The sequence below is a fragment of the Balaenoptera acutorostrata genome, chromosome 7 (genome assembly GCF_949987535.1).
Source record: "Balaenoptera acutorostrata chromosome 7, mBalAcu1.1, whole genome shotgun sequence".
Taxonomy (NCBI): Eukaryota; Metazoa; Chordata; class Mammalia; order Artiodactyla; family Balaenopteridae; genus Balaenoptera; species Balaenoptera acutorostrata.
In genome coordinates, this window is record NC_080070.1 from 5691628 (window position 1) to 5716249 (window position 24622).

The following is a 24622-nucleotide window of genomic DNA, read 5'->3' on the forward strand; positions in this document are numbered from 1 at the left end:
AGAAAACCTTGAACTTCTCCATAAGGAGGAGAGCTTGAGTTATATGGCTCTGCGGAAGCTCGGCCTCTGCCTCAGAATCCCACTCGGCGAGGGGACTGGCCAGGCTCTGCACCCGTCCCCGCCATGGCCACACTGGTCCTTTAACGCAGGGTGGAGGGTCTCAGGGAGAAGGGGGCGTGCGGTTGACGGTCCCCACAGGGCATCACTTCCTTTAAGGGACCCCAAGCCCAGCTCGGGGGCACCCTCTAGTGGTGGAGGAGCTCACAGCGGTCCCGGGTCCAGGCAGGCACCCCAGTGGACAGAGACACAGAGGCTGCCTCTGTCCTGTGCTCAGTGCACCGGTCGGCACCTGCCGTGCGGAGCCCAGGGTCTCAGAGTGCTGCACGACTCCTGCCAGGCCTCATTCTTGCCCCAGAGCCCAGGGGACACGTCGTTTTTTTCCTTTTCTGCTGCAGAGCTGGGTGGGCCCCGAGGCCCTTCTGGCTCCTGTGTTGCAGGCTTACCCACGGGACGGCAGCAGGTCATGTATAGAGTACAACTCCAGTGCGTCAGGTCTGGCCGATGCCCCTTCAGACGGCCCTGAGGGGCAGGTATGACCCCTCATTTCACGCAGGAGGAGACGGAGGCTTAGGGAGTCTACATACCCTCCAGGGTGGCCCAGAGGCAAGCGTGTCAGGCCCAGGCACTCAGATGGGAGTGCCAGCTGCTAAACCCACCAGCAGGACACGTTCGAAATTCCTTGAGTCTGTGAGTTGTGTGCCTTGGCTTAAATATGGAGCCCAGTAAGTTTTCAAACCATAACTACAATTGCAAGTCATCGCCGAAGTGAGCCTCAGAGCTTTGCAGCCTTGTTCGCTTTCTTCCCGACCTCTGCCTGCAACCCGCATTACTCCAGCGCCGAAGCTGCTTGGAGGTGAACACCTCATCACTTCCCATGCCAGGGTCCCCTCAGGACGGAACCCTGGGGCCCCTGTCTTTCAGATCAGAGAGATCAGATCTGTAGTCAGACTTCAAGAAGGACAGACACGAGGTCTTGAGGAGTGAAGGCCAGGAGACGGGGCCGCAAATAGGACGAAGGGGGAAGGTGCCGTGTTTCGAGCCTTCTCGGCTGCTTGGCTGTCCTCCCCCACCTCCAGAAGCCCCTTCCAGGGAACTGGGTGGGGGCCAGTGGGCTCCTGGGTGCTGCGGCCCAGCCCGTGGGTGGGTCGTCCTGGGGTCCGGTCCTTCCCCTGGGCCGCCTCTGTCTGTGGAAGAGCCTGGGGCTGCTTCTCGGGCCGGGTGTCGTGGCAGCAGCTGGATGGTGGGTGACAGTGGGAGGGCAGGCACGACAGGGACACGTCCTCACAGGCTCTGAGTGACCTCACCCGTCCGTCCGTCTGTCTGTCTTGTCTGTCTGCAGGTGGACAGCCCCTTCGGCTCAGGCAGCCCCTCCAAAGGCTTCTTCTCCAGAGGCCCCCAGCACCGGCCCTCCAGCCCCGTGTCTGCTCCCGTGAGGCCCAAGACCAGCCCCGGCTCCCCCAAAACCGTGTTCCCGTTCTCCTACCAGGAGTCCCCGCCGCGCTCCCCCCGCCGCATGAGCTTCAGCGGGATCTTCCGTTCCTCGTCCAAAGACTCTTCCCCCAACTCCAACCCGTCTACCTCGCCCGGGGGCATCCGGTTCTTCTCCCGCTCCAGAAAAAGTAAGGCATTGATGCTATTGTTCAGGTGGGTGCAGGGCTGCCGGGGGGGCTGCTCACAGCCGCTTGGCCGCGGTGCCACCTGCAGGGACACCAAAGCTGGCCGGGTGGCTGTTACTGATGGTGCTGAGCGCGTGCGTCTGGTCTGTCCCCCAGGAACAAATTCATCTCCAGAGCAACGTGTTTCCACCTGTCGCTTTATTCCTGCACTAATCCACCCAGTATGGCGTGGCTTGTGGGGTTAATGTAAATACCCCGATACTCACAGTATGGCTGTGCGGACAGCCACGTGGAGCGCTGGCCTCCAGCCTTCTCTGGAAATGAGCAGCGGCCCACGCCTGGGGCCAGAGGGCCCAGCCCTTTCTTCCGTCTGCCCCGTGCGGCCCCCGTGCTTGCGGCGTGGCGTCTGGGGATTTGAGTGAACCTGTCCCTGGCACACCCTGACTGTTTCTGTCTCAGGCCCTGGGTAGGTGGGGTTGATTTGTTACAGACACAGGGGAAGCAAATGTGTGTTTCAGAGAGAGTTCTTCAGGCTCATGAGTATTTGTGATCTAAGGATAAAATATTCTCCACTGAGCACCGTGGATCGTATCTAGACATATACAAGGGGAACCATAAAGTAGATGGAGTGTATTTTCACCGTCCCCGTGTCTTAGTGCATCTCCCTACTCTTCACGACTCTTTCTGATGACATGGGAAGTTCCTATCGAAGAAGACAATGATATGGAAAACAAGCTTGCCCTTGGGCATCGCGTCTGGAGTGGTCCTCCTTTCTCTCCGGGTTGTATTTGCAAGAGGACCTGTAGGTAGGAGCTATTGCTCTATCTGCAAGGCCAGCCCAAGTGCAGTTTCGGTCTCCGTGACTTGTAAGGAAAGGGTGGGGAAGTTTCTTCTTTAATTTTTTTCGGTGGTTTGGGGTATCGTTCCTAGCACCCCTAAAGGCATCCCCACGATGACTGCACTTATGTGTAAGGGTACAAATGTCACAGGACAAGGTGGTCCTCACGCAGACAGTACGGGTGACGTGCAGTTAGGAACTTAGATATGAAGCCAGGAGGGAGGTGTGTCCTAGCACGGACATCCCAGCACCCTAGAGAGCATCCCCAGTTTCCTGGTCAGGGGTCCTGAAATTCTCAAATATGCCATCACGCCCCACCTCTCAGAGGGGAGGGGATGTCAGACCAGACCTTCACCAGGTGTCCTGTTTCTCCAAAGGTGGCATTGTGCCTGGGTTGCTTACAACAGAACTAGGTCGTATTAATTTCCTGGGGCAGCCATTACAAAGTACCCCAATCTGGGTGGCTTAAACAACAGGAATTTATTCTCTCAGTTGCAGAGGCCAGAAACCAAAATCAAGGCGTCAGCAGGGCCACGGTCCCTCTGAAGAGTCTAAGGGAGAATCTGTTCCAGGCCTTTCTCTTAGCTCCTAGTGTCGCTGGCGGTCCTGGGTGCTCCTTGGCTTGTGGAAGCAGCACTCCAGCCTCCGCGTCCACCGTCATTGTCACGTGGCCCCCTCCCGCCATGTGTCTGTGTCTGTGTCTGTGTCTGTGTCTCTGTGCTGCTGCTTCTCCTGTTCTTCTAAGGACAACAGTCATTTTGGATTAAGGGCCACCCTACTTGAGGCTGACCTCCTCCTAACTAATTACATCTGCAATGACCCTATTTCCAAATAAGTTCGCTTTCTGTGGTTCCTGGAAGGACATGAATTTTGGGGGGGACACCCTCCAACCCAGTACACAGGTTACATTGAAAAGCCAAGATCTGCAATTCATGTCACTGGCTGGGGAGGTGCAGGATTTGTGGGTGTAGGGTGGTCATTCTGTTAAGACCAGGGTCATTTCTTTCTCTTTTTTTGGCTGTGCTGCACGGCATGTGGGATCTTAGTTCCCTGACCAGGGATGGAACCCATGCCCCCTGCAGGGGAAGTGCAGAGTCTTAACCACTGGACCACCAGGGAAGTCCCAAGACCAGGGTCATTTCTGAAGGCAGAAAGGAGCAGCCAAGATATGGGGTCTGGGAGGTCTGGGGGAGCCAGCAGGTGGGATGCTGGGTCCTGAAGACGGGCCAGATGTTCAGCTTCCCGGGAAGCAGGAGTCCGTGCTGCCCTTTTCTGGTCAGTGTTTTTAAAGGCCATTCAGTGTGCTAGAAAGCACCCAGCTGCAAAGGTGTGTCTTGTTAGGTTCTGTGCAGCAAGTGTGGCTAGTTAAGGCTTCTCTGCTGTCTGGCTGGGTAGCTGTAGGCGGGGCTCAAGAAGGCCATGGAGTGACTGGGGCTTCTTGTAAAGACATGCGTTGATTAGGTCAGGGCGGGGGCTCGGCTTCTTCAGAGAAGCTCTCTGGGAGCGGGTGTTCAGACCAGGGCGGGCCTGGACCCAGGACAGTAGCCCGTGCTGTTGCCCTTGAACCACCAAGCCTACGTCCTTGACCTTCCCCGAGGACGTGGGAAACCAGCCCTGCCCAGCCCATTGATGAGGCAGGAAGGTCTGAGTCTGTGTCCAGGCAGTGTGTGTGCACTACTCCACGGGGTCCTCCCCTCAGGTCCTAGCCACCTGATTTTTTCACTGGGCTTGCTGTGAGGCTTGCGTGGAGGGTATACAATCTATCTGCTTTTCCTCCTGCCTGAATCTACGCCCGGGTCAACGTGCCCAGACTATATATTGCTCCCACTGCCCCAGAACTGATTTCACAAAACTGAGCTTGATAGTAATGCCAGCGGCCTGTATGGAGGGTCTGGATAAACAGCTGCCCATGAAACCCGCTGTGTCTGTTGGAAAGATGTCGTGAAGACACCGTTTGTCACACGAGCCCCCTGGGAGAAATTTCCTGTCTCGGTACCAAGAATAGCTGTACTTCTGAGCAACTGGATTGTTTTTGTCTATCATAGACACTGATCGTGTAACGACCCAATTTTCCCTGTCTGCATTGCCTGCTGGAAATCTTAGAACCAAATGTGTATGAGGGGCATTAAGGGTTACGTTTCTAGCCTGGTTTCTGAATCCAGTTTTGGTCCCCATCCTTTTACTCCCCCCCCCTTTTTTTTAAAACAAGGAAGACAATTTATTGGAAGGATTTGGGTATATTTACAGAATTCAAAGAAGAGCTGAATGCTCAGGACTCAGGAAGGGAAGGAACCAGGCTGGTTCTGGGGGGCTTGGCAGCAAGAATTCATGGAGATCCAGAGAATTCCTAGTCTTCGTGTCTCTCCATTTACCATTCCAGATTCCTCATTATAGGATCTCTAATTAGCCCCGTTGGGATCTCTGAACCAATCAGTTACTGGGGGGCTGGGAGGCAGGATCATGCAGCAAAAGCAAAGTAACCAAGAACCCACCCAGGAAGTGAGCAGGAAGTTCCTGGAGAAGAGGCGCAGTTGGCAGCTCTGCAGGCACCTGTTAACACCCTCCTTGTGCACCGCCCAGCGTGTGTGCACACACAGCCTCCCAAAGATTCCCTCACTGAACTCGGTCCAGTCACCCTACACACAGTGGTGAGTGTCCTTGCTGCTTCCCCAGCGTCATGTCCAAGCACCACCACTAAGGATGCCAGCGTGACGGACTGAATCCTCCACCTCGAAGTAATGAAATTCCCATTTCTCCTCCAGTGCTGTCTGCAGCCTGTCCTTCTATCCGGTGACTTTCAGCCTACATTGATGACATAGAACCTAAAGGTGCAGCCAACCCCCCAGGTGACACTCAAGCTTGGTAAACACTGCCGTCTATTATTAGGGGAAAGAAAGAGGGAAGACAGAAATTCTGAGCACAATCATTTTCAAAGGGAAATAAAAGAAAAGGAGATAATTCAATCTTCAGACACTTCAAGAACAAGAGGGGTAATACAGATGGAGGCTACAGTTCCAGATGCTATGTCTGGTCCCGGGACCAGCGAGTACCTAGGCTGGCTGGTGCTCTTTGCCCAGGGAGGAAAACCGGCCCTTTGTTCTAGAAGGACCCTACCTCTTGGAGGGGCTGCTTGTACAGAGTGGCTGTGGCCTTCCTCTGGTCTCCGGGCCCAGTGGCGAGTTGATTCAAGACACGTCTTGGGGGCTTCCCTGGTGGCGCAGTGGTTAAGAATCTGCCTGCCAATGCAGGGGACACGGGTTCAAGCCGTGGTCTGGGAAGATCCCACATGCCGCGGAGCAACTAGGCCCGTGAGCCACAACTACTGAGCCTACGCGTCTGGAGCCTGTGCTCCGCAACGGGAGAGGCCACGACAGTGATAGGCCCGCGCACCACGATGAAGAGTGGCCCCCACTCGCCGCAACTGGAGAAAGCGTTCGCACAGAAACGAAGACCCAACACAGCCAAAAATAAAATAAAATAAATTACAAAAAAACAATCCATTAAAGATGGCAGCATCAGGACCACAGTGAGATACTGAAAAAAAAAAAAAAAAAAAAAAAAGACACATCTTGGGGACTCTGGGGTTTTGGTCACACTCCTCCCAGGCCCGCTGTTAGTAGCAAACCTAATTCCCTTAGAGGATCAGGGTCAGCTACCCCAAGCAAAGCAATAACGTGCTATACAGCCTCCTTGGCTAATACAGTGGTCGGCATACTACAGCCCGGGACAAAATCCAGCCAGAATCCTTTATTAATTTGTGTACATTAATCACTGAGACACAGTCACGCCCTTGTTTCTTTCCCCTGCGGCTGTTTTCACACGTAGCAGCAGACTTGAGCTGTTGAGCTATCCGAGACCACGTGACCCACAAAGTAGGACATGTTTACGCCTTGTCTAGTTCCCAAGAAGTCTTACGTGACCATGTGGCAGTAGAAGCTTCCAGAAAACAGCAAATCTTATCTCCAAAAGATTTTTTACAACTTGATTGAGGATGACTTTGCCTTTGTAGATGAGGAAAGGGAAGTGCACGTCAGTATGTTCTTGAACTGCAAATAATAAGATGAAAGTCTTTTTAAAAGCAAAAACAATCTTGCATAGTCAGCAAGGCAGGACCTCAAGAAGGACTGCATTTCACGTTACTAAAGCTTTGCTCCCTAATCATTGATAATAATCCGTGTCTACTATGCACGTTCGAAGTGCATTGTACATGAGCATTGTTTTTTTTCTGCCATATGCATATTCCTTTATTTTACTTACGTGCTTGTAATACTCTACGAATACATTACGTACATCATAAAACACACCAAAAAAATTAATTTAATTTAAAAATTTAAAGGAAGAGATCAAAATACACAGAAATTAAAGTTGCCACACTTTTCTTTCCACATCCAGTGGACCATTTTGCACACACTCTGGGACGCTAAGTAATCTGCATCCCAGGTTAATTTGGAGACCAGTCTCCTAGGTGTCCACATGCAGGGTCCACTTCCCGGGTGAGCGGACAGGAAAAGTAAGATTCTCAAAATTAAGAACTGTAGCAAATTTACTTTGTTTGCTTTCTCGATCTTCTGTTGGCCAATACCTAAAAGCATTTCCATATCAGACAGTTCCTTTTAATTCAACATACAGCAAACACACAGAATCGAGGACAGGACCTGTAACGGCACAAAACTCATATACGCCCTCAGACTCTCATGGGACCAAACTGAAAAGGCTCCGTGGGTGGAACTGGTCTTCAGCAGAGCGCAAAAGAAGGGAATGGCAAAGAACGGCAGAGAAAGGACAGAAGGAAGTTCCAGATGGGCCAAAAGACCACAGGTTGCGGGGAAGAGCACGTGGGGAGACAGAAAGAAGCTTTCCTGGGCTGAAGTAGAGAGAGACTGGGCTCTGAGAGCATAGCAGGGACGAAGAGGCCAGTTGATGGTGGGGGGGATGGTGTGAGACAACCTATGTCACCATTTAAAAAAAAAAAACAAACTTTAGGTTGACCACAGAGACAGCTGACAGCCATTACAGGTCTCTGTAAAGGGAGAACGGACCCAAATGGTGCTGGGAGAACATTATTAGGGCTGCTTGTGTAGAGAGTGAGAAAGGCCTGTGAGGAAATGAGGCTACCATCCTAGTCCAAGGTGGCTTGGGACCCAGACCAGGGATTAGGAGCCCTGGAACGGTTGGCAGAAACAGAGAGGGATGGAGAAAGAATTAATGGGGGCGTACAAAAGGTAGGCAAAAAAGAAGGAAATGGAAAGAGAGGACAGAGCCCCAAACCTTGTGCATTCGGGCCACTCGTGGGCTTGTGCGGTGGTAGAGGTTCTTGATACTGACAACTCAAGACAAACTGCTCCTTGTTCAGGGCTCGCCGAAGCCTCTTCTTCAGGGCCTTTCTCGGCTTGGGGCTGCTGTGCCCCAAGATGCTGGAGTGCAGACAGATGCCGGCATAGGTCACCGCCTCCCAGGCCCAGTGCCGGTGCTTCCGGAGGGTTGGGATGTTCACAACGACGATAATCAGGCAGAGGAAATATGATGAGAAAGAAGGCAGGTGACTTCAGGGCCATGGTGTGAGCCCGGGTGCTGGGATCACTCGGGCTGGGTCTGCGGTCCCTCATCTGCCCCAAGTGCCGGCGCAGCGAGAACATGAGCGAGAGGGTGGGCACCAGGAACAGGAGGAATGGAACTGACCACATGATAATTGCATGAGGTAGAAAAAAGCGCAAAGAGACGGTCTGTGTTCTACCAGCCAGGGTGTCGTTTCCATGGGAACCCTGGGTGGCAACCATCTGCACAAGAATTGACTTGTCGGTGGCTGATGAGACGACGGTCAGACCAGACAGGATCCGGGAGCCCAGCAGCAGCTGGGACACTGACCGAGGAATCCTCCGCTTCAGCCAGAAGAAGATGGGGTGAGAGAAGGATGCTATCTTCACACAGTAGAAGACAGCAAGCCAGGTGGTCAGCCAGAACGTGAGAGTGTTGATGAAGCTCCAGGAGATTCTGAAATAAAATCTGGAACCAAAACCAAAGGAAGTCAGGAGGTTGTTCTGGAGGGCCATCCCTTGCGGACGGAACCGGGAGGCGGCCGGGCAGGCCACAGTCATGTCGCCTGCGGGCAGCGTCCGGCATCATCCAGCGTCCCGCTCCGGCGCAGCACGATGACTGTGAAGCCGATCTGCAGCCTGGCAACCACCGACTCCAGGAAGAAGATGACCATGCGGATCAGCACGGGTGAGGGGGGCACTTCCTCCAGGGAGACTTTACTCCGGGGGCTGGGACACACCCACGGGGAAGCACAGCGTCTCTGGATGAGCCACTCTGTTGAGACTGCAGGCCCAGAGGCTCTCCTTGGATTCATGCAAAAGTGTAGCTACCAGCAAACACCACCACCATCCCACCACCTCCCCACCCCCACCCCTGCCGGTCCTCCAGGATTTGAAAGGAGGATGCTTGTCATTTCTCTGGGCATGCAGATCCCTCCCAGCTCAGTGATACCCCATCTCTGTTTGCATAACCCGTATTTGCTGCTCTTTATCAGAGCCAGATGTAGGGAAATGGTAACAGAAGAGAGGCTCCAGGGGTGATTGAAAATACCCATATTTTGCCCTTTATTTCTCACCATACTATGTCTTTCCTAACTTTTCCTTAAAAGATGTCCTTAACCTCGTTTCCCTCCTGTAACCACAAACCTTCCCTGGCCCCTCATGTCCTGGCTTAATAGTTTATTCCGTATCCTGTGCGTACTGTATTAAGACCCACCTGGCCGAGGGGGTGGAGTAAGAAGTCATTTGTGTGCACAAGTCTTGGAAGCACTAAGTAAAGGCTCCCTGTTACCTCCAGTGGCTGTTCCTGCCGCCTAAACTGGCGGGCTCCGTACTGGAGTTCCAGGAGTTCTGTCCTTGAAACATGAGTTTCCCTGATGTGTTAACATCGATCGTTATTTTAATCTGCATAAAAACTCCATGACGTCAGATTTTGACCATTTTCATCAAAGTAGAAACTGAGGCCCAGAGGGGCTAAGTCACTGAGCAAAGGCCACACTGCTGGTAAGTGGTAGAACCAGGATCTGAACTCATGTGGTATCCGCTTTTACCTCCAGTACCCTACTCTTCAAGGCTTCCTCAAACTCCGAATACAAGGCATTGCCCATCCTTGCAGGCCGGATAAATGCAGCAAAGCTGAGAAAAAAACAAAGGAACGAAAGCTCCTTCCCCAGCCAAAGTGGGGGGCTTCGCCAGCAGAGGTTTCCCCCCAACCTTCACACGAGAGGGCCCCTGCACCTCACACCCGATTCCTGCTCCGTGCAGCCCTCAAGCTGCTCCAAGTTTCCATGGACATCGGCCCACCACCAGGCCTCATCCTTCCCCCCCGCCCAGAAGGTTAGCATCAGACCCCATGGGGCGCGGGAGGGAACATCCCTGCCGCCAGCCCGGCCTGTGGGTCCTCGGTTGCCTCCCGACAGGCCTGTCTGATAACCCCCCTTCCATCCTCCCGCTCAGGTCCCTACAAGCCCTGTGCCTGCACAAACCAGCACTCGTCCCGCTCGGTGCTTCCAGGGAGTCCGTGCTTTCCCACTGCCTTCTAGCAGCCACAGACACAGGCGGGAGGGCCTCCCCTGAGCCCAGGGTCCCCAGGACCTTCCTCCCGGCCTCCGCTGGCGCAGGGCCTGCTCTCTCCTGGAATAAACTCCGCACAGGAATGGCTGGGAGCGCTCAGATCGTCCTCCAGCCGCAGCCAGGGGAGCCACGGGGTGGCCACGGGTGTGGGCCCAGCCAGGTGGATGGTTTCAGGTGGTCTGTACACGTGAGACCCTCCTCCCCAGCTCACGTGCCCCATGGCGGAGGGGCGGCCTGTCAGGGCGTCAGTTCTGCCTGCTGTTAACCTAGAGTATCCAGGTGTGTCCTGTATCTCCTTGTAAAGTACCTTAATTCCTCTGTGGAATGAGGCAGCCTGTGAATTTCAAGAACATAACTTGGACTTTCTTGAATATGCTTCTGGAACTGGGCAAGGTTCACAGGGTCTGTGTACAGCCTTGCTTGACAGGGAATTGAGAACACGTCAATTCTCTCACCCGACCAACACTTCAAGGTTAGTCATTTTAACTTATCCCAGATTCCACCTTCCCGGACATTTGTAGAATTTCCCTCTTCTTTCGGGGGGGGGGTCAAGATTTTCTCTCCCAGGCTCCTATTCAGAATTTCGGGAGGACAGAAAAGTACACATCTTGCTCAAAGGGAGATGTTTCTCTCGGGAGCATTTACATTACCATCAGAAGCAAAGACCTCGTTTTGGCTTAGTCCCAAAGGATGATTTTCTAGCTGTGAAATGGAACATCAGAAGCCCTAGTGACTCAGGCTCCGAATAAGCACGAGCCTTCAGGTGCATCGCGTGCTGCTTCCTTCCTTCCTTCCGGGAGGAGTGCTGGGAGCGTGACATGGTGGTCGGGCAGTGATTTGCGCAGCGGGGCTGGGGTATGGCTGATGCGAAAGAGGACCAGGCCTGACCCCCCTAATCTGGGCCCCTTGGGCGTGGCAGGACGGGGAGGAAGCTCATCTCTGTGCAGACTCTGGACCATTTATTCTTCCTTCCACGATGAGGAACAATAACGTCTCCTATTTTTGAACGTCTTCTTTGAGAATTGCCTTCAGAGCCATATCTATTCTTTAATATTCTTGGTGACGGGCAGTTTTGGTCTTTGGAAGATAGATTTTCTTTTTGTAAAGAGATCTCTTTGGGCCAATAATGTTTGGGGTCAGAAGTTGAGATGAAGCTGCGTTGGTAGAAATGCACAACCGTGAGTCTGGGTGGAGATGTGGCACGGGCTTAACCACGGTGCCCGAGGCCGACCGGGGCTCCACGGCAGCGGGTCCCGCCGGGCCTCCACCTGCAGCTCAGCTCACCGTTTGGGCCGCAGCAGCTGACTCCCCTCCCTCTGCCCTCGGTACGAAGCAGCGTCCTTCTGACGTGACCTCGCCAACCGCACGGTGAGGTTTGGAGACAGTTAGTGGTTTTTCTGCTTCGACTCCGAGTGTCGTGTGGAGGGTAAAACACTTTAATAGAGAATATGTTTTCAACTTAGATCCTTCTTCCTCTTTTTCTGCCTCTGCGTCCCAGTGAGCAGTCAGGCCGGGGAGGACTGCGGGATACCCTGCCCATCCCAATGTGGCTCTGTAGGGTTGACCCCTGGCTTGCTGAACACACTGAGGCATCAGTGCCCACGCAGGTCTGTCCCTTCTCCTCCATGACTGTCTAACCTGATGATATTCAAAATAAGGCCCAGCACCAGACCCCTGGGGACAGAGGGGGGTCCCGGCCTTAGCACTAGAGGCACCTTGTCCTGTGGGTTACCTTTTAGGGTAACCGTTTTGCTGGGTAGTGGGCTGGACGTCTCAGGAGGGGCAGGAGGTCTCTGGCCGCTATCACCCACCCAGTGCAGGAGCTTTTCCATCTCTGTAACAGGCCTGGACGCCCTGGGGCACCACTGGCCAAACGCTGGCTCTTCTCAGCCAGTCACCGGCTCTCTGGTCAGCCTGAGGTTCTCAGGGAAATCCTGGGCCCTTTCCTTCCCCTGCGAATGTTTCATCTCAGAGTCTCTGTCTAGCAGAGGCTCGGCTCTGCTCCTGGTCCTGGGATGCTACAGATGGGTGTCAGCGAGCATCTGGGCTGCAGCTGCTCTGACACTGCCCTCAGACAACCCGCAGAGACCTGGCTTAGAAGAGAATCAAATGCAAACCACCCAAAGGGTGAAAATTCCTGACACTGGGAGGAGGAGACGGTTTTCTGGAAAGTGTGTTTCGTGTGGGCCTCACTTCCCCCCTCCCCCGTCCCCCCCTCCCAGTGTCCCACCCACCATCACTTCCTCCAGAAGGTCTGCTGTTGACAAGAGCTTTCCTGCCAGCTCCTTCCCGCCCCCAGTAATAGGAGATGGATTTTGACACATGCTGTTGTTTGCATGAGTGATATTCGAGAACAAAGCCTTCCGGGGTTCAGCCCGCCGCTTCCCCACCCTCCGCTGAGCTTGTGTGAGAGGTGATGACAGAACCTCTGTTCTTTCCAGAAGATGTTGGTGTAGGCTGGGTGCCCCGTTTGGGTTTGCCGTCGTACTGCTACTCACGTGGCGTCACAGAAGGAGATGAAGCTGAGTGTGAAATTGCTGTTCGGTACACTTCCTGCAGGTGCACTGGCTCCCCATAGGCTCTGCACGCATCAGACACTCAAACCATTATGGAAAGAATCGTCCTCCAGTGTTAGGAAGGCATCTGATCCCAGCCCACAAGGTCATAGTCAGCATCAAGTTAGCGGGTCAGGAATGCAGGGGTCATGTAGGAATTCAAGGCAAGTTATCAGGCCAGGGCTTGTTGGGGAATTGAGCGAGATAAAGAACTGATTTCACACAATGTTAGGTGGATTATAAAGACACACAGTTTCATTTAATCCTTCTAATAACTGTTACGGGTTTAATTGTGTCCCCTCAACAAAGATATGTTGAAGTCCTAACCCCCAGCATATCTCCGATTGTGACCTTATCTGAAAATAAAGTCATTGATGGTGTAATTAGTTAAGATAAAGTCACACTAGAGTAGGGTGGGCGCCTAATCCATTATGACTGGTGTTTTATGAGAAGACGGTGATGGGAAGACAGAGACCCACAGGAAGAGCATCACGTGACGACAGAGGTAGAGACCGGAGTGATGGGTCTACAACCCAAGGGTTGCCAGCAACCACCAGAAGCCGGAAGAGGCAAGGAGGGGGCACGGCCCTGCTAACACCTCGATTTCAGACTGTGAGGGAACCCATTTCTGATGTACCTGGTTTGTGGTGCCCTGGTACAGGCAGCAGCAGGAAACCGATACAGGGACCTTCCATGGGAAAGCGACGCCGTTTAACAGATGGGAGGCTGAGATCCATAGAGCAAGCTTGGCCTATGATCTGTCGTCCATCGCAAGAGTACGGTCAGTGAGGGAGGGTGCCGTGTGGCTCAGATGCCCCCCACTCCTCCCAGATGGGGAGAGAAGGCCGGATGTGAGGCCGTCCAGCTGCTGCCACTTCCTTGTCATTTGACCTCGAAATCAATGGTGATTTTCGAGAGAGCAGGTCGGGTAGCCGGGAAGGGAAAGAAGCTGTATTAGGGGCTGAGGATTGAGTGGCAGGCCGGGAGTCAGAGAGACTGGCCTTCTCTCACAGCGTTTGGGCCAGAAGGGAAGGGAGCAAGCGTGCGGCGGGATCTCCGAGCTCATCCACAGCCTGGGCTCCCTGGCCCTCCCAGCCCCTCCCTGAGGCCTCGCTGGGACCACGTGATGAGGTTTCCACCAAAGGGAGTGAGAGTTCAGGGCTTCTGCCCAAGACGGTTCCGGGCAGATCAGAGGTCTTTCGTCTGCAGCTGCGGGCTGGAGGCAAGGGGCAGAGAAAGCCGAGGTGGTGCAGGTGCAGGAGGTGAGCAGCCGGTTCTGGTGCCTCATAGGGAAGGCGGCCGGGCCAGCTGCCCTCCGCGTGGCGGGACTGTGTCATGAGCACATCCCTTTTGAGGTCACACTACTGAGGACCCAAGGCTTATTTCTCACTGTGGCAAAAGTGGGCCCATCCCGACAGAGGCAGGGGGACGGGTAGCAAGTGGGTGGACAGAAGTAAATGGAAGCTAAGGCTTGCCTTGTTTGCTTCAAGGTAGGAGAGACCTGGGCGCGTTTATAGGTGGAGCAGAGATGATGGACGGGCAGGTGTGACGGGGCAGGGGCATGAGCTGGCGTCCATCTCTGTGATGGCTTCTGTTCTCCACTCTACTGCTGGGGTTTTGCTTTGGGGGGACACGTCCCATTTGTCCTCATGGCCCCAACGAGGCCATCTGAACCCCCAGAACTGCCATCCCCGGAGTCAGCCCTCCGGCCTCTCTGGAGGGTTCGGGGACTCGTTTGCATCTCAGTCTCCTGTTTGTGCCGTAAAGCCCAGGTGTCGTGCCTTCCCTGCGGCTCCCACAGGTTCCCGGGGGCTCGGAGTTGGGGCTCAGGTCTGCTCTGCGAGCCCAGAGCCGGCGTTGGCCTCCGGCCTCCCCGCAAGGCAGCTGTTTGTCCCCAGGCAGGGAGGGACTTGCTCTGCGTCCCAGAGCTCAGTAGCGAATAGACACGGGGGAGCTGCTCTGCCCCGAACGCAGTGGGTGGTCAGCAAAGCTGACTCACCCCTTTCCCGAGGACGCCCCGGAGTTCGCTCCTGAGACGAGTTAACCCGCCCTGCGACCTCCCTGAGTTAGCTCTCAGTGGTGACTCCTGTGTGGGGCCCTGGGCAGCCACCAGCACCACCTTTCTGGGCCTGGTTGGTCCCTGCGCATATGCGTGTGTTTTAGAGTGCGGGGCTCCTCTGTGTCAGCGCTGCCAGGTACCTGAGCCCTGCATCCCCCGGGCCCATCCTTAGGAGTGTCTCCCGCCCGGGACAGAGGTCGCCTTCAGCTCAGGAGAGGCAGACGGGTGGCCCTGCGGCCCTCGGCTGCCGTGTGCAGCGACCTCCTTTTTTCTTTTCTGCCCCCAGACCCCGTCCCTTGGCCTTCCTTCCCCAAGTTCATTACATGGATCCATGTGCACGGTCTGTCCCTCACCGGGAGGCTCTGACGGCCGCCCCGCAGCCACGCCCCCTCTTTCTTCGTGACAGAACCCAGCTTTACCCAGGGCCCAGCCCCTGGGCGTGAGTTATAGATGATCTAATGCCCCTTCCCCATCTGGGGACATGCCTGGCTTCCGCATCACTGGCCTCAGGGTGAACCAGCAAAACATAAGGGGAACTCTGCGAGGGGTCAGAGAAAAAAGGTGCCTCCCCTTCAACAAAAAGAGGTGCCGCTGGAGGACTGATCCCCCTCCTCCCTCCGTCTGCGGGGTGAGGCCATGGTTTCCGGGGCACATTGTGCATCTTGTGACCATGGCCGACACAGAGGATGGCGGGGCAGACAGGTAGGAGGGTAATCTTGATGGAGCTGGCATCACGGAGCTCATTAGTTTAGGTAATAAACGTCCTGGGAGTTTAGGCTCTTTTAAGTTACGTGTTTCCGTTTCTGTTACAATGCCATTAAAGCATCCTAACTAATTTTCACATCTCCTTGGTGACAGAGGTGAAGTTCCCTGGGATGGCCCGATTAAGGCAAAACTGGAAGAACTACTCTGGAATATTCCAGACCCAGGGCTGGGCGGGGGGAGGATTGGAGCGCAGACAGACTTTAATCCCCCCACCCCCGTGCTATGAGGGGAAACAGAGCAGGTAAAGGGACAGGTGGGGGCGGGGCGGTCTGGGGCAGGGCAGTGGCCAGGGCGTCTTCTCTGTTAAGTGACCACGACTGAGCCAGAGGAGGAGCCGTGGGGAGGAAATGCAAAGTGCAGATGAGCTAAAAGCCTCATTATGTATGCCAGTCCCCAGCCGTTTCCTCCAAAGCTCTCCCTCGACCAAGCAGATAAGCAAGCGAGCGTATCAGGCCACCTTTTGGCGAGGTCTTAGGTCTGAGTTCAGCCTCCTGTAAGTTCACTTTTTCTGTGTTTTCTCTGTATGGCTCCTTCCACTTGGTTTCTTTTTTGTCTGTTTGCTTACTTTTGAAGAGCTGCCACCTAGCCTTCGATGACTTGAGGCTCTGAAGGGGTGGCCGTCCCCACTCTGTGCAAAGTCCTGGGGGAGCTGGTCCACTGGGAACCACAGAGCAGAGGCAGGGTGTCTGCGTTAAATCTCTCCCACATTCAAGACAAGATGAGTTGATATGTGTCCCCCTTTCACCCTTCTCTTCTGAATGTTCGTTTGAATCTGATTTCCCACAGGAAGGTGTGCGGGTGAGCGAGCAGCTCTGCGTCCCCCAGGCCCTGGAAACAAGCCCCTCGAAACTCCGGGGGCTTCTCTGGCTTTGCGGCCGAGTGACCGCTAGAGGGCGATACAGCCCCACGTGCTGAGCCGGCCCCGGGGCAAGGCAGGACCCAATGTCCCTGCCTGGGTCTCCATGTTCACCTTCAGTGCCCTGGACATTACAGAGCAGGCGGGCGGGCCTCATCCCTGACCAGCCTGACGCAGCCTTTTAAAGGGGAACGTTCGTTCAGTGGGTGCTTAATGGGAGCCTTCTGTGATCCTGGGTACTGGGGACACAGCCTCGAACCACTGAGTCCCTGCCCTTGTGGGACTGCATTCTGCTGGGGCGGGGAGGGGAGGCGATGAGAGACAGAACCGTTGTGCAGCTCCAAGAAAAACAAAGGGGAAGGGATGAGGGTTGGAGGGGTGCGCTTTAACGTAGGACCATCAGGGAAGCTGATTCGGAGGCATCTGAGCAGGCACGGGATGGAGCCAGGTGTGGCCGGGCAGGTGTGTGGGACAGGGCGTGCCTGGCAGAGGGGAGAGCAGTGCAGACGTCCTGAGGCAGGGACAGCCTCCAAGCCTTCAGGGAGCAGCTAGCATGGCTAGAACCAAGTGGGGAGGGAGAGGGAGGGGTGGTCACAGGGCTTGGGTGGGGCTCGCAGGATCCCAGGGTCTCACTGAGTGATCCGGGGAGCCATCGGAAGGTGCTGGTGAGGGAATGACTTGCTCTTGGGAGGGATTAGTCTGGCTACTGTACAGAGAGAGATGGTGGACCCAGAAGTGGGGGACCAGCCGAGGCCACTGAAATAGACCTGGAGAGCAGTTACGATGGTCTCCCACCTCCTTTGAGACCTCCTCTCGCCCTTGCCTGATTATTCTTGCCTTGAGTGACCTGCCAGAGCTCTCAGATGTAACTTATTTTAAGTTTCTGCACAGTAGATGGCCCCTTGTGATATGCTCCTGTCACCTTCTGTCTTTGAGAAAACCGTGTGTCTGGCTCTTCACGCGCTTGCCTCTTACTTCCACGCTCTGCCTCCCCAGTGCCAGGCAGAACCTCAGTCACAGGAGGCCCCTGGATGGTCTCCCTACCTGGGAAGAGCACCGGGTCTGGGCTGAGAATGCGTCTGGATGTGCCCGTGGGTCTGGATGAAGGATGGACGCCATCCTCACCTGCAAGACAAGGGCTGGCCCGCGTCACATGGGAAAGGGGCGGGTTATTCTGAGGACCCTGGAGCTCCTTTTTCCGTCCTCTTCCTCCATGGGCTCCAACAGCTGCAGTGCCCTTTTCCTGCCACCCTCAAACCCAAACCAACTCTCAGGGAAGGTTCTGGCAAAGGTATTCCAACTAAGATGTACATTATAGAAGTTCAGGGCTACATCCTCTGGGGGTAGTTGACACATATAAGCATATAAATGAGAAGGGGCTTCTAGCATCAAAACCAGATGCAAGGCAATTCCTGGTGGTCCAGTGGTTAGGACTCTGAGCTTCCACTGCAGGGGGCGTGGGTTCGATCCCTGATCAGGGAGCTAAGATTCCGCATGCCTTGGTACGGCCAAAATAAAGTAAAATAAAATAAAAGTTAATAGTGATTCTTAAAAAAAAACAGATGTGACAGATGCTTTCTTTTGGAAGCAGTGGTCTTCCCAGAACCCACGATCATGCAGTGTTGGCTCCTGGGGTGAGACGGTGGTATTTATCTAGCTGACCCTCCGCTGAGCAAGAACTGGCATCTTGTCCTACTTGGACAGCTGTCCGCCCCGAGTGATCGCTGCTGACAGAAGTCAGCCCCACTGGGCACTAGGATGTTATCTTTGTCCTACTAGAAAAAACAGTGTTGAAAATCGCTGACTTGGACAGCAACCTACTATGATGACACCAAGGGCTACTCTCAGTCACGACCGTGTGGCATCTGTAGGACAGGCCAAGAGGAGAAGGTGCTGCACGTACCCTGGGATCTGGGGAGTTGCAACAGCCCAGCGAGGGAAACATACAGCACGGGGCATTCACATGAGGCCACAAAGCATCATCACAGCGGTGACCCGAAACTTCTTTGACTGCAGCCCACAGTCAGAAATACATTGTATGTCGTAATCCAGCCATTTCTCATGAAACAGTATTTACCCTGGCCTATGTGTGCTATTTTCAGTTCGACTCTCGTTGGTTGTAAGAGCACGCTTTATCTGACCCACACAGTTGGTTGCATGATGGGGCAGGCATGGGGTGTGTGATTGCTCTTTGGAAAATACCACCCTAGATGGTCATAAACGGCATGATGGGCTTGGGAACGCCTGCGGAGAGAGTCTGGCTGGGAACTTCAGGGCACGGAGAATCAGTGGGGTGGTGGAAAGAGGCGTCGGGACTTTGCAAGGGATGAGGAACGGTAGACGTTTGAACTGTTTCTAAGACCAGCTCACAACCGTGACCGAGGTCATGTGTACTTTGAACACCCCAAATATATTTAATTTTCTGTTCGTAGTTAAATTAAAATACTAACATTCCATAGCGAATGACTATGATTCTGGGCTAGGTCATTTACATCTCGGTTCTTTAAACCCCGCTCCCGGTCTTTGGGTCTGATCAGAGGATGTAATGAGAGCTGCTTGAAATGCGAATGAGTTTCCCAGCGAGGTTTACTGAACTTGTAAACCTTCTGTCCTTTCACACTATCTCCGTGTTAGATCGCAGGCCGCTCTTCTTTTCTCTCCCAGCAACTGAAGTTTATTTTTCAAATAAAAGTCTGCTTTCCCGTAAAATGCCAAGGGTTCTGTACTGTGTGTGGAGGAATGGACTTGGGCTCTTAAGATTTTAATCAGGAGCCTCCAAGTCTTCAATTCACATGCCAAGGGCACCCCGGGGCGAGAACCTCCTACCTCTTCTCACCCCGGACCGGGGCCAGGGCCACAGTGCAGCCTGTGCGCCTCGACAGGGCCTGCCCGTCTGCCGGAGTCTAGAGCAGGGTCAGACTCAGTGATTTAGTCCCCAGCACTTGGGTCTGGACCTCGAGGCTGGTCACCCTGCAGAACCTCCACGCTGACACCAGTCTTCTCGTGTAAGGAGGCCGTTTCTGTGACCAGCAGGATGGAACCACTCTGACTGTTTAAAACAGATGGAACTGAGGGATGATATGGTTATAAAGGTGAGGCAGGATCTGAGAAGCCAAGCAAGAGTGGGAGGCCGACCGGGGATTGGTGCCGACCCACTGTGTCCCTGGTGGGAAAGGAGGAGGAGGAGGGCAGCAGGGGGTGGGGGGAGGCGGTGGAGGGGGGCACGCAGGGGTGACCCGGTGGGAGCTGTCTGTCTGGCAGTATTGGGGGCCAGAGATGCTGTGCAAGGCCTGGCCCTCCCCCCAGCCAGAGGCCAGCCAAGAGGGAAGCCCGGGCACCGCAGCTGCAGGGTCAGCCCCCCGTGCGCCAAGCAGGGCAGGGGCAGGTGAGGAGTGGGAATGGGGGCCAACAGCAAGGTGCCAGCCCCCGTGAATGCCACTGGGTGATGCACGTGCCCTGGTGCCTGGGATGCAAGACCAGACCTGTCCAGGCACCCCTTCCTCTGCAGCACCACGGTGACAGGAAACCTTCTTTCAGGGCACCAGAAGCAGAGGCTCTTAGGGCAACTCCATTTACAGGAATCGGCTCTAGAAGGACGTCCTTGACGTCCGGCCCAGCCCACATATTCCGTCATGTGCAGGTCCCTGTGTTTGATGCTCATTGAGCGCCGTTTTCATACCCGCACACGGCTGGTTCTGCTCCTGCCCTAGAGAAGGCCCCGGGGCCGGGGAGGTGGAGGGGCCCCTGGGAGGAGATGCACGGGAAGAAAAGGTGACCTGACTGCTTCCTAGAAGCTGCGCGTGGGTGGCCAGCAGGGAATTTCACCCCACAACATGCGGGAACCCCCTAAATCTCTCCCCCGACCCCCCAGTCCCGCGCTAGGACAGGCGCCTCCTGCTTCTCCCCAGCAGATGTCACTCACCTTTTTCACTCTCCACCTTTCCACCCGGCCTGCTCACCGGTCCTCTGGCCTGGACCTGACTTTCTTTCCTTCCGCACATTTTCTTCTCCTATAAATCAGCGTGTCTTTGGGACTCTTGGTCTGTGCGGCTGTCCTCCCCTGATGAGCACAGTTGACATGCAGAGACGGCGTGGCTCACACGGGACCCCAGTGCGAGGTTCGGGGGGGAGGTGGGGATGCCAATCCTGACACAGGCAGGATCCCGAGGCCTATGGCTCCTGCCTGGGGGGCCTGGCAGCCCCCTGGGCTAGCCTCTGGGCACATATAGGTGATGCACAGACATTTATCACTAGTTCAAAAGATGCGTACTCAACCAAGAAGCTGAATGCTGTAAACGTGGAGGTGAGAGCTGCGGAAGGTCTCAGGGCTCTCGGACCCCGTGGGAGCCGCCTTGCTGCCTGGGAGGTGATGCAAGGAGGGGGGTCTTTTAAAGCAGGGTCAGCAAACTCTTCCTATAAAAGGCCAGGTGGTAGATGTTTTTGGGTTTCTGGTCCACCTGGTCTCTGCTGCCACAACTCAGTCACAGACAAATGTAAACTGTGTTCCAATAAATCTTTATTTATAAAAGCAAGTGGCCGGGGCTTCCCTGGTGGTGCAGTGGTTAAGAATCCACCCTGCCAATGCAGGGGACACGGGTTCGAGCCCTGGTCCGGGAAGATCCCACATGCCGCGGAGCACCTAAGCCCGTGTGCCACAACTACTGAGCCTGCGCTCTAGAGCCCGCGAGCCACAGCTACTGAGCCCATGTGCCACAACTACTGAAGCCCACGCGCCTAGAGCCTGTGCTCCGCAACAAGAGAAGCCACTGCAGTGCAAAGCCCACGCACCGCCATGAAGAGTAGCCCCCACTTGCTGCAACCAGAGAAAGCCTGCGTGCAGCAACGAAGACCCAACGCAGCCAAAAATAAATTTATTTGTTTAAAAAAACCCAAACAAACAGGTGGCCAACAGGATTGGCCTCTGTTTGAACAAATCTGGCCGTCTTGTCCCCTGTTCGACCCTTCAGTGCCTCCCCAACATGCTCAAGTTCAAATCTGAAGTCTCGCCACCCCTCCACGCTCTGGCCCTTGGCTGGCTCTGACCGCAGCCTGTCATGACCACCCAGCCTCCTGCCAGCCTGGTCCTCGAAGAGGCCAAACTCGCCCCGCCTCCAGGCCCTCTGCTCCGAATACCCTAGTGACGGACGCCGTGCTGCCTCCGGAGCCCCCTCAGGAACGAGGGGCTCAGTCCCCGAGCTGCTGCCCGTGACACTAACAGAGCCACCTCTCGTAGTGTCACGGCCCTTCCTGAGCCGGCCTGCGCCCCGCAGCTGCTCAGTGAGCAGGTGTAAAGTTCCAGCCCCTCACCCCACTCCCGACAGCTCCTGGGGTCGTCCCCACTCCCGAGCTTTCTGTGGGGCCCTCACCTTCGCCCCTGGCCGACTCCTTCTCCTTCCCTGGTTGTGGATGTTGAGCCCAAGGACATCTCTAAATTGCATCCCACCGGTTTCCATCTCATGCGTGCCTCCGGGGAACCTGCAGCAACTCCTGTCACAGGTGGCCGCAGGCGTTGCCCCTGCCCTCAGTTCCTGCTCCGAGGTCCCGTGGTCAGTGGCCGTTTGAGTGAAGGCAGGACAGAGTGGTTGAACCCATGAACGGGTGCTCGGGGCTGGAGGGCGGGTTCTGGGCTCGGGGTGAGGCAGCCCGTGAGGTGGGAGAGGAGGCGGGCCGCTGGGGCTGCTCGCGGCCACTTGTACCGGTGGCCCTGGGCCTGTCCCCAAATGTCGTGCAATCCAGAGTCGTGTGCGTTCTGCCTGTGCCTGGTTGAGTGAGGTGCTCCCTGCTTGCCCGTGCTCCACTGCCCGGTCCCAAGGCTGAGGGCGCTGGGCCCTGCACTCCCCAGCCCAGGCCGGAGCCCTCTGCATCCGGGCAGCTGGTCAGGTCTGAATCCTGGGGCTGAGCAGACTTCAGAAAAATGTGACTCATCTTGCCTGCCCGCAAAGAAAGGAAAAGTATGTGTGGCATCCAAGTTTCCTGAAAAGTTCAGCCAACACATTGCAGAGTTATGTGGCCTGGCACCCAGTGTGGTCCCCGGGTAGAGTGCCCTCTGCTGGCCACCACGCAGACGACCCCAAAGGAGTCAATGTGGGCCCCAGGCTGGGCCGGGCTGCAGGGGTCAGCGATTATTATTACTATTTGGGAGAAGCCACAGAAAAAAATCTCCTTTCCCTCAGCAAATTGTAGAGCTCTCTAGTCCTCTAAGGGCTGCTTGGGCGATGATTCTACCACAGGACGCAGTAAAAGTAGATCCTAGCAAATGCTGCATTCTTGCTTGGACGACTTCTTAATTCCTCTCTAAAAATAAGATTTTATTTTGACAATTTCAAACTTCCATAAAAGTTGCAAAGATAGTACAAAGAATTCTCACATACCTTTCATCCAGATGCCCCAGTGTTAACATTTTGTTACCACATTTGCTTATATTCACCCCCCCTTTCTCAGTACATATACATTTGTGTGTGTTTATATGAAATCTGAACCATCAAGAAGAAGTTGCAGTCATGATGTCCCCTGACCCTTAGGTACTTCAGTGCACATTTCATAAAAACAGGACCATTCTCCCCACTATGGTTTAATTATCAAAACCGGGAAATTAACATTCATACAACCATGTTCACTAAGCTGCAGACTTTATTCTCGGTTCACAAAGTGTCTCAGTGACATTTTTGGAAGAGGAAACCCCATCACATGCTGTGTTTGGTGGTCCTTTCTCCTCAGTCCCTCTTGATCTGGAGCTGCCTTCAATCCTGTCTTCGTGACATTTTTCAAGACTGCACAGGCCAGTTACTGTGTAGACCGTCCTTCACTCTGGGTTCATCTGACGTTTCCTCGGGATTCGATTCAGGTCAGCTGGTTGGGCAGGAGGGCCGTGCATCTGATGTCCTGTCCTGGCATCACAGCAGGGAGCACTCGATGTCACGCTGACCCGTTCTGGATGACACTAACTGATAGCTTGGTTAAGGGAGGTGTCTGTCCCAGTTAAGAAAGTTATTACTTTTCCCTTTATAAGCAATAAATATTTCATGGGGAGCTACTTTTAGAATCATTTAAATACCTTCTTTCTCATCAAGCTTTCACTTGCTAGTTTTAGCATCAGTCATTTATTCTGCCTGAATTATTACAACGGTGGTTGCCATGGTGATTTTCTGATATTATTACTAATTCTATGTTGATTGGTTGGAATTTCTACTAAGGAAGAAATTTTCCTTTTCTCCTTATGTATGTATGTAGGTATATGCTCATGGGTTTATATTTTATTCAGCAAGTTTCAGTCTGTCATTTTCATGTTTTGATGCTCAAATTGTCCTGTTGGCCAGCAGGAGCCCCTTCAGGCTGGTCCCTGTGTCCCATGTCTGCCCCCAGCATGCTGTAAGCACTTCTTATTTTCTTTTTTTTCTTTTTCTTTTTTTTTATAATTTTTTAAAAAATTTATTTATTTATTTATTTATTTATTTATTTTTGGCTGTGTTGGGTCTTCGTTTCTGTGCGAGAGCTTTCTCTAGTTGTGGCGAGTGGGGGCCACTCTTCATCGCGGCGCGCGGGCCTCTCACCGTCGCGGCCTCTCCCATTGCGGAGCACAAGCTCCAGATGCGCAGGCTCAGTAGTTGTGGCCCACGGGCCCAGTTGCTCCGCGGCATGTGGGATCCTCCCAGACCAGGGTTCGAACCCGTGTCCCCTGCATTGGCAGGCAGATTCTCAACCACTGCGCCACCAGGGAAGCCCACTTCTTATTTTCTGGTGCAGCAAAACCGTCCCGCCTCATCTTGTGCTTTCCCTGCCACAGTCCCTGAATCAACCAGTTCTCCAAAGAGCCCTTGTTACTTTCAGTGGTGAAAAGTATTTAGAAATAAGATCCAAAGTGTGCTCATTGCAACTGAGATGTCATGGCTTCTAAGCCTTCTTGGCAGACGTACTAGAAATACGCTTACGTATAGGAGAGTAGTTGGATGAGCTAAAGAAGGTGCATCCACACAGTGGAGTATTAGATAGCTGTAAAAAAAAATGATATCTTTGAGGTGATATGGCAAAAGACATGAATAGACAATTCTCAAGAGACATGAAAATGGTCCTTCAGCAGTACCGTGAGCACTTAGGTGTCGGTAGACAGCCTGTCCCTAAACCCAGATTGTAGGATTCACCTATATTTTCCTCTAGTATCTGTTATAGTTTAATTTAACTCCTGTGTTCCAGAACTTTTTCATCACCCCAAACAGAAACGTCATACCACTAGCTGTCACTCTCCCCTCGGCCCTCCACCCAGCTCCTG

General features: G+C 54.2%; 1 protein-coding gene across 7 annotated transcripts in view; it reads left to right on the forward strand.

Moving 5' to 3' along the window:
• Window positions 1–24622, forward strand: part of PRKAG2 (protein kinase AMP-activated non-catalytic subunit gamma 2) — a 284819-nt gene that overhangs the window by 82807 nt on the left and 177390 nt on the right. For 6 of the 7 annotated variants that reach the window (XM_007165414.3, XM_007165415.3, XM_007165417.3 and 3 more), the window contains exon 3: window positions 1400–1679. In XM_007165414.3, coding sequence (XP_007165476.1) covers window positions 1400–1679 — 280 coding nt within the window. Of the gene's footprint in view, window positions 1–1399; window positions 1680–24622 lie in introns of those variants that run through there. The other variant, XM_028165961.2, reaches the window with a different exon arrangement.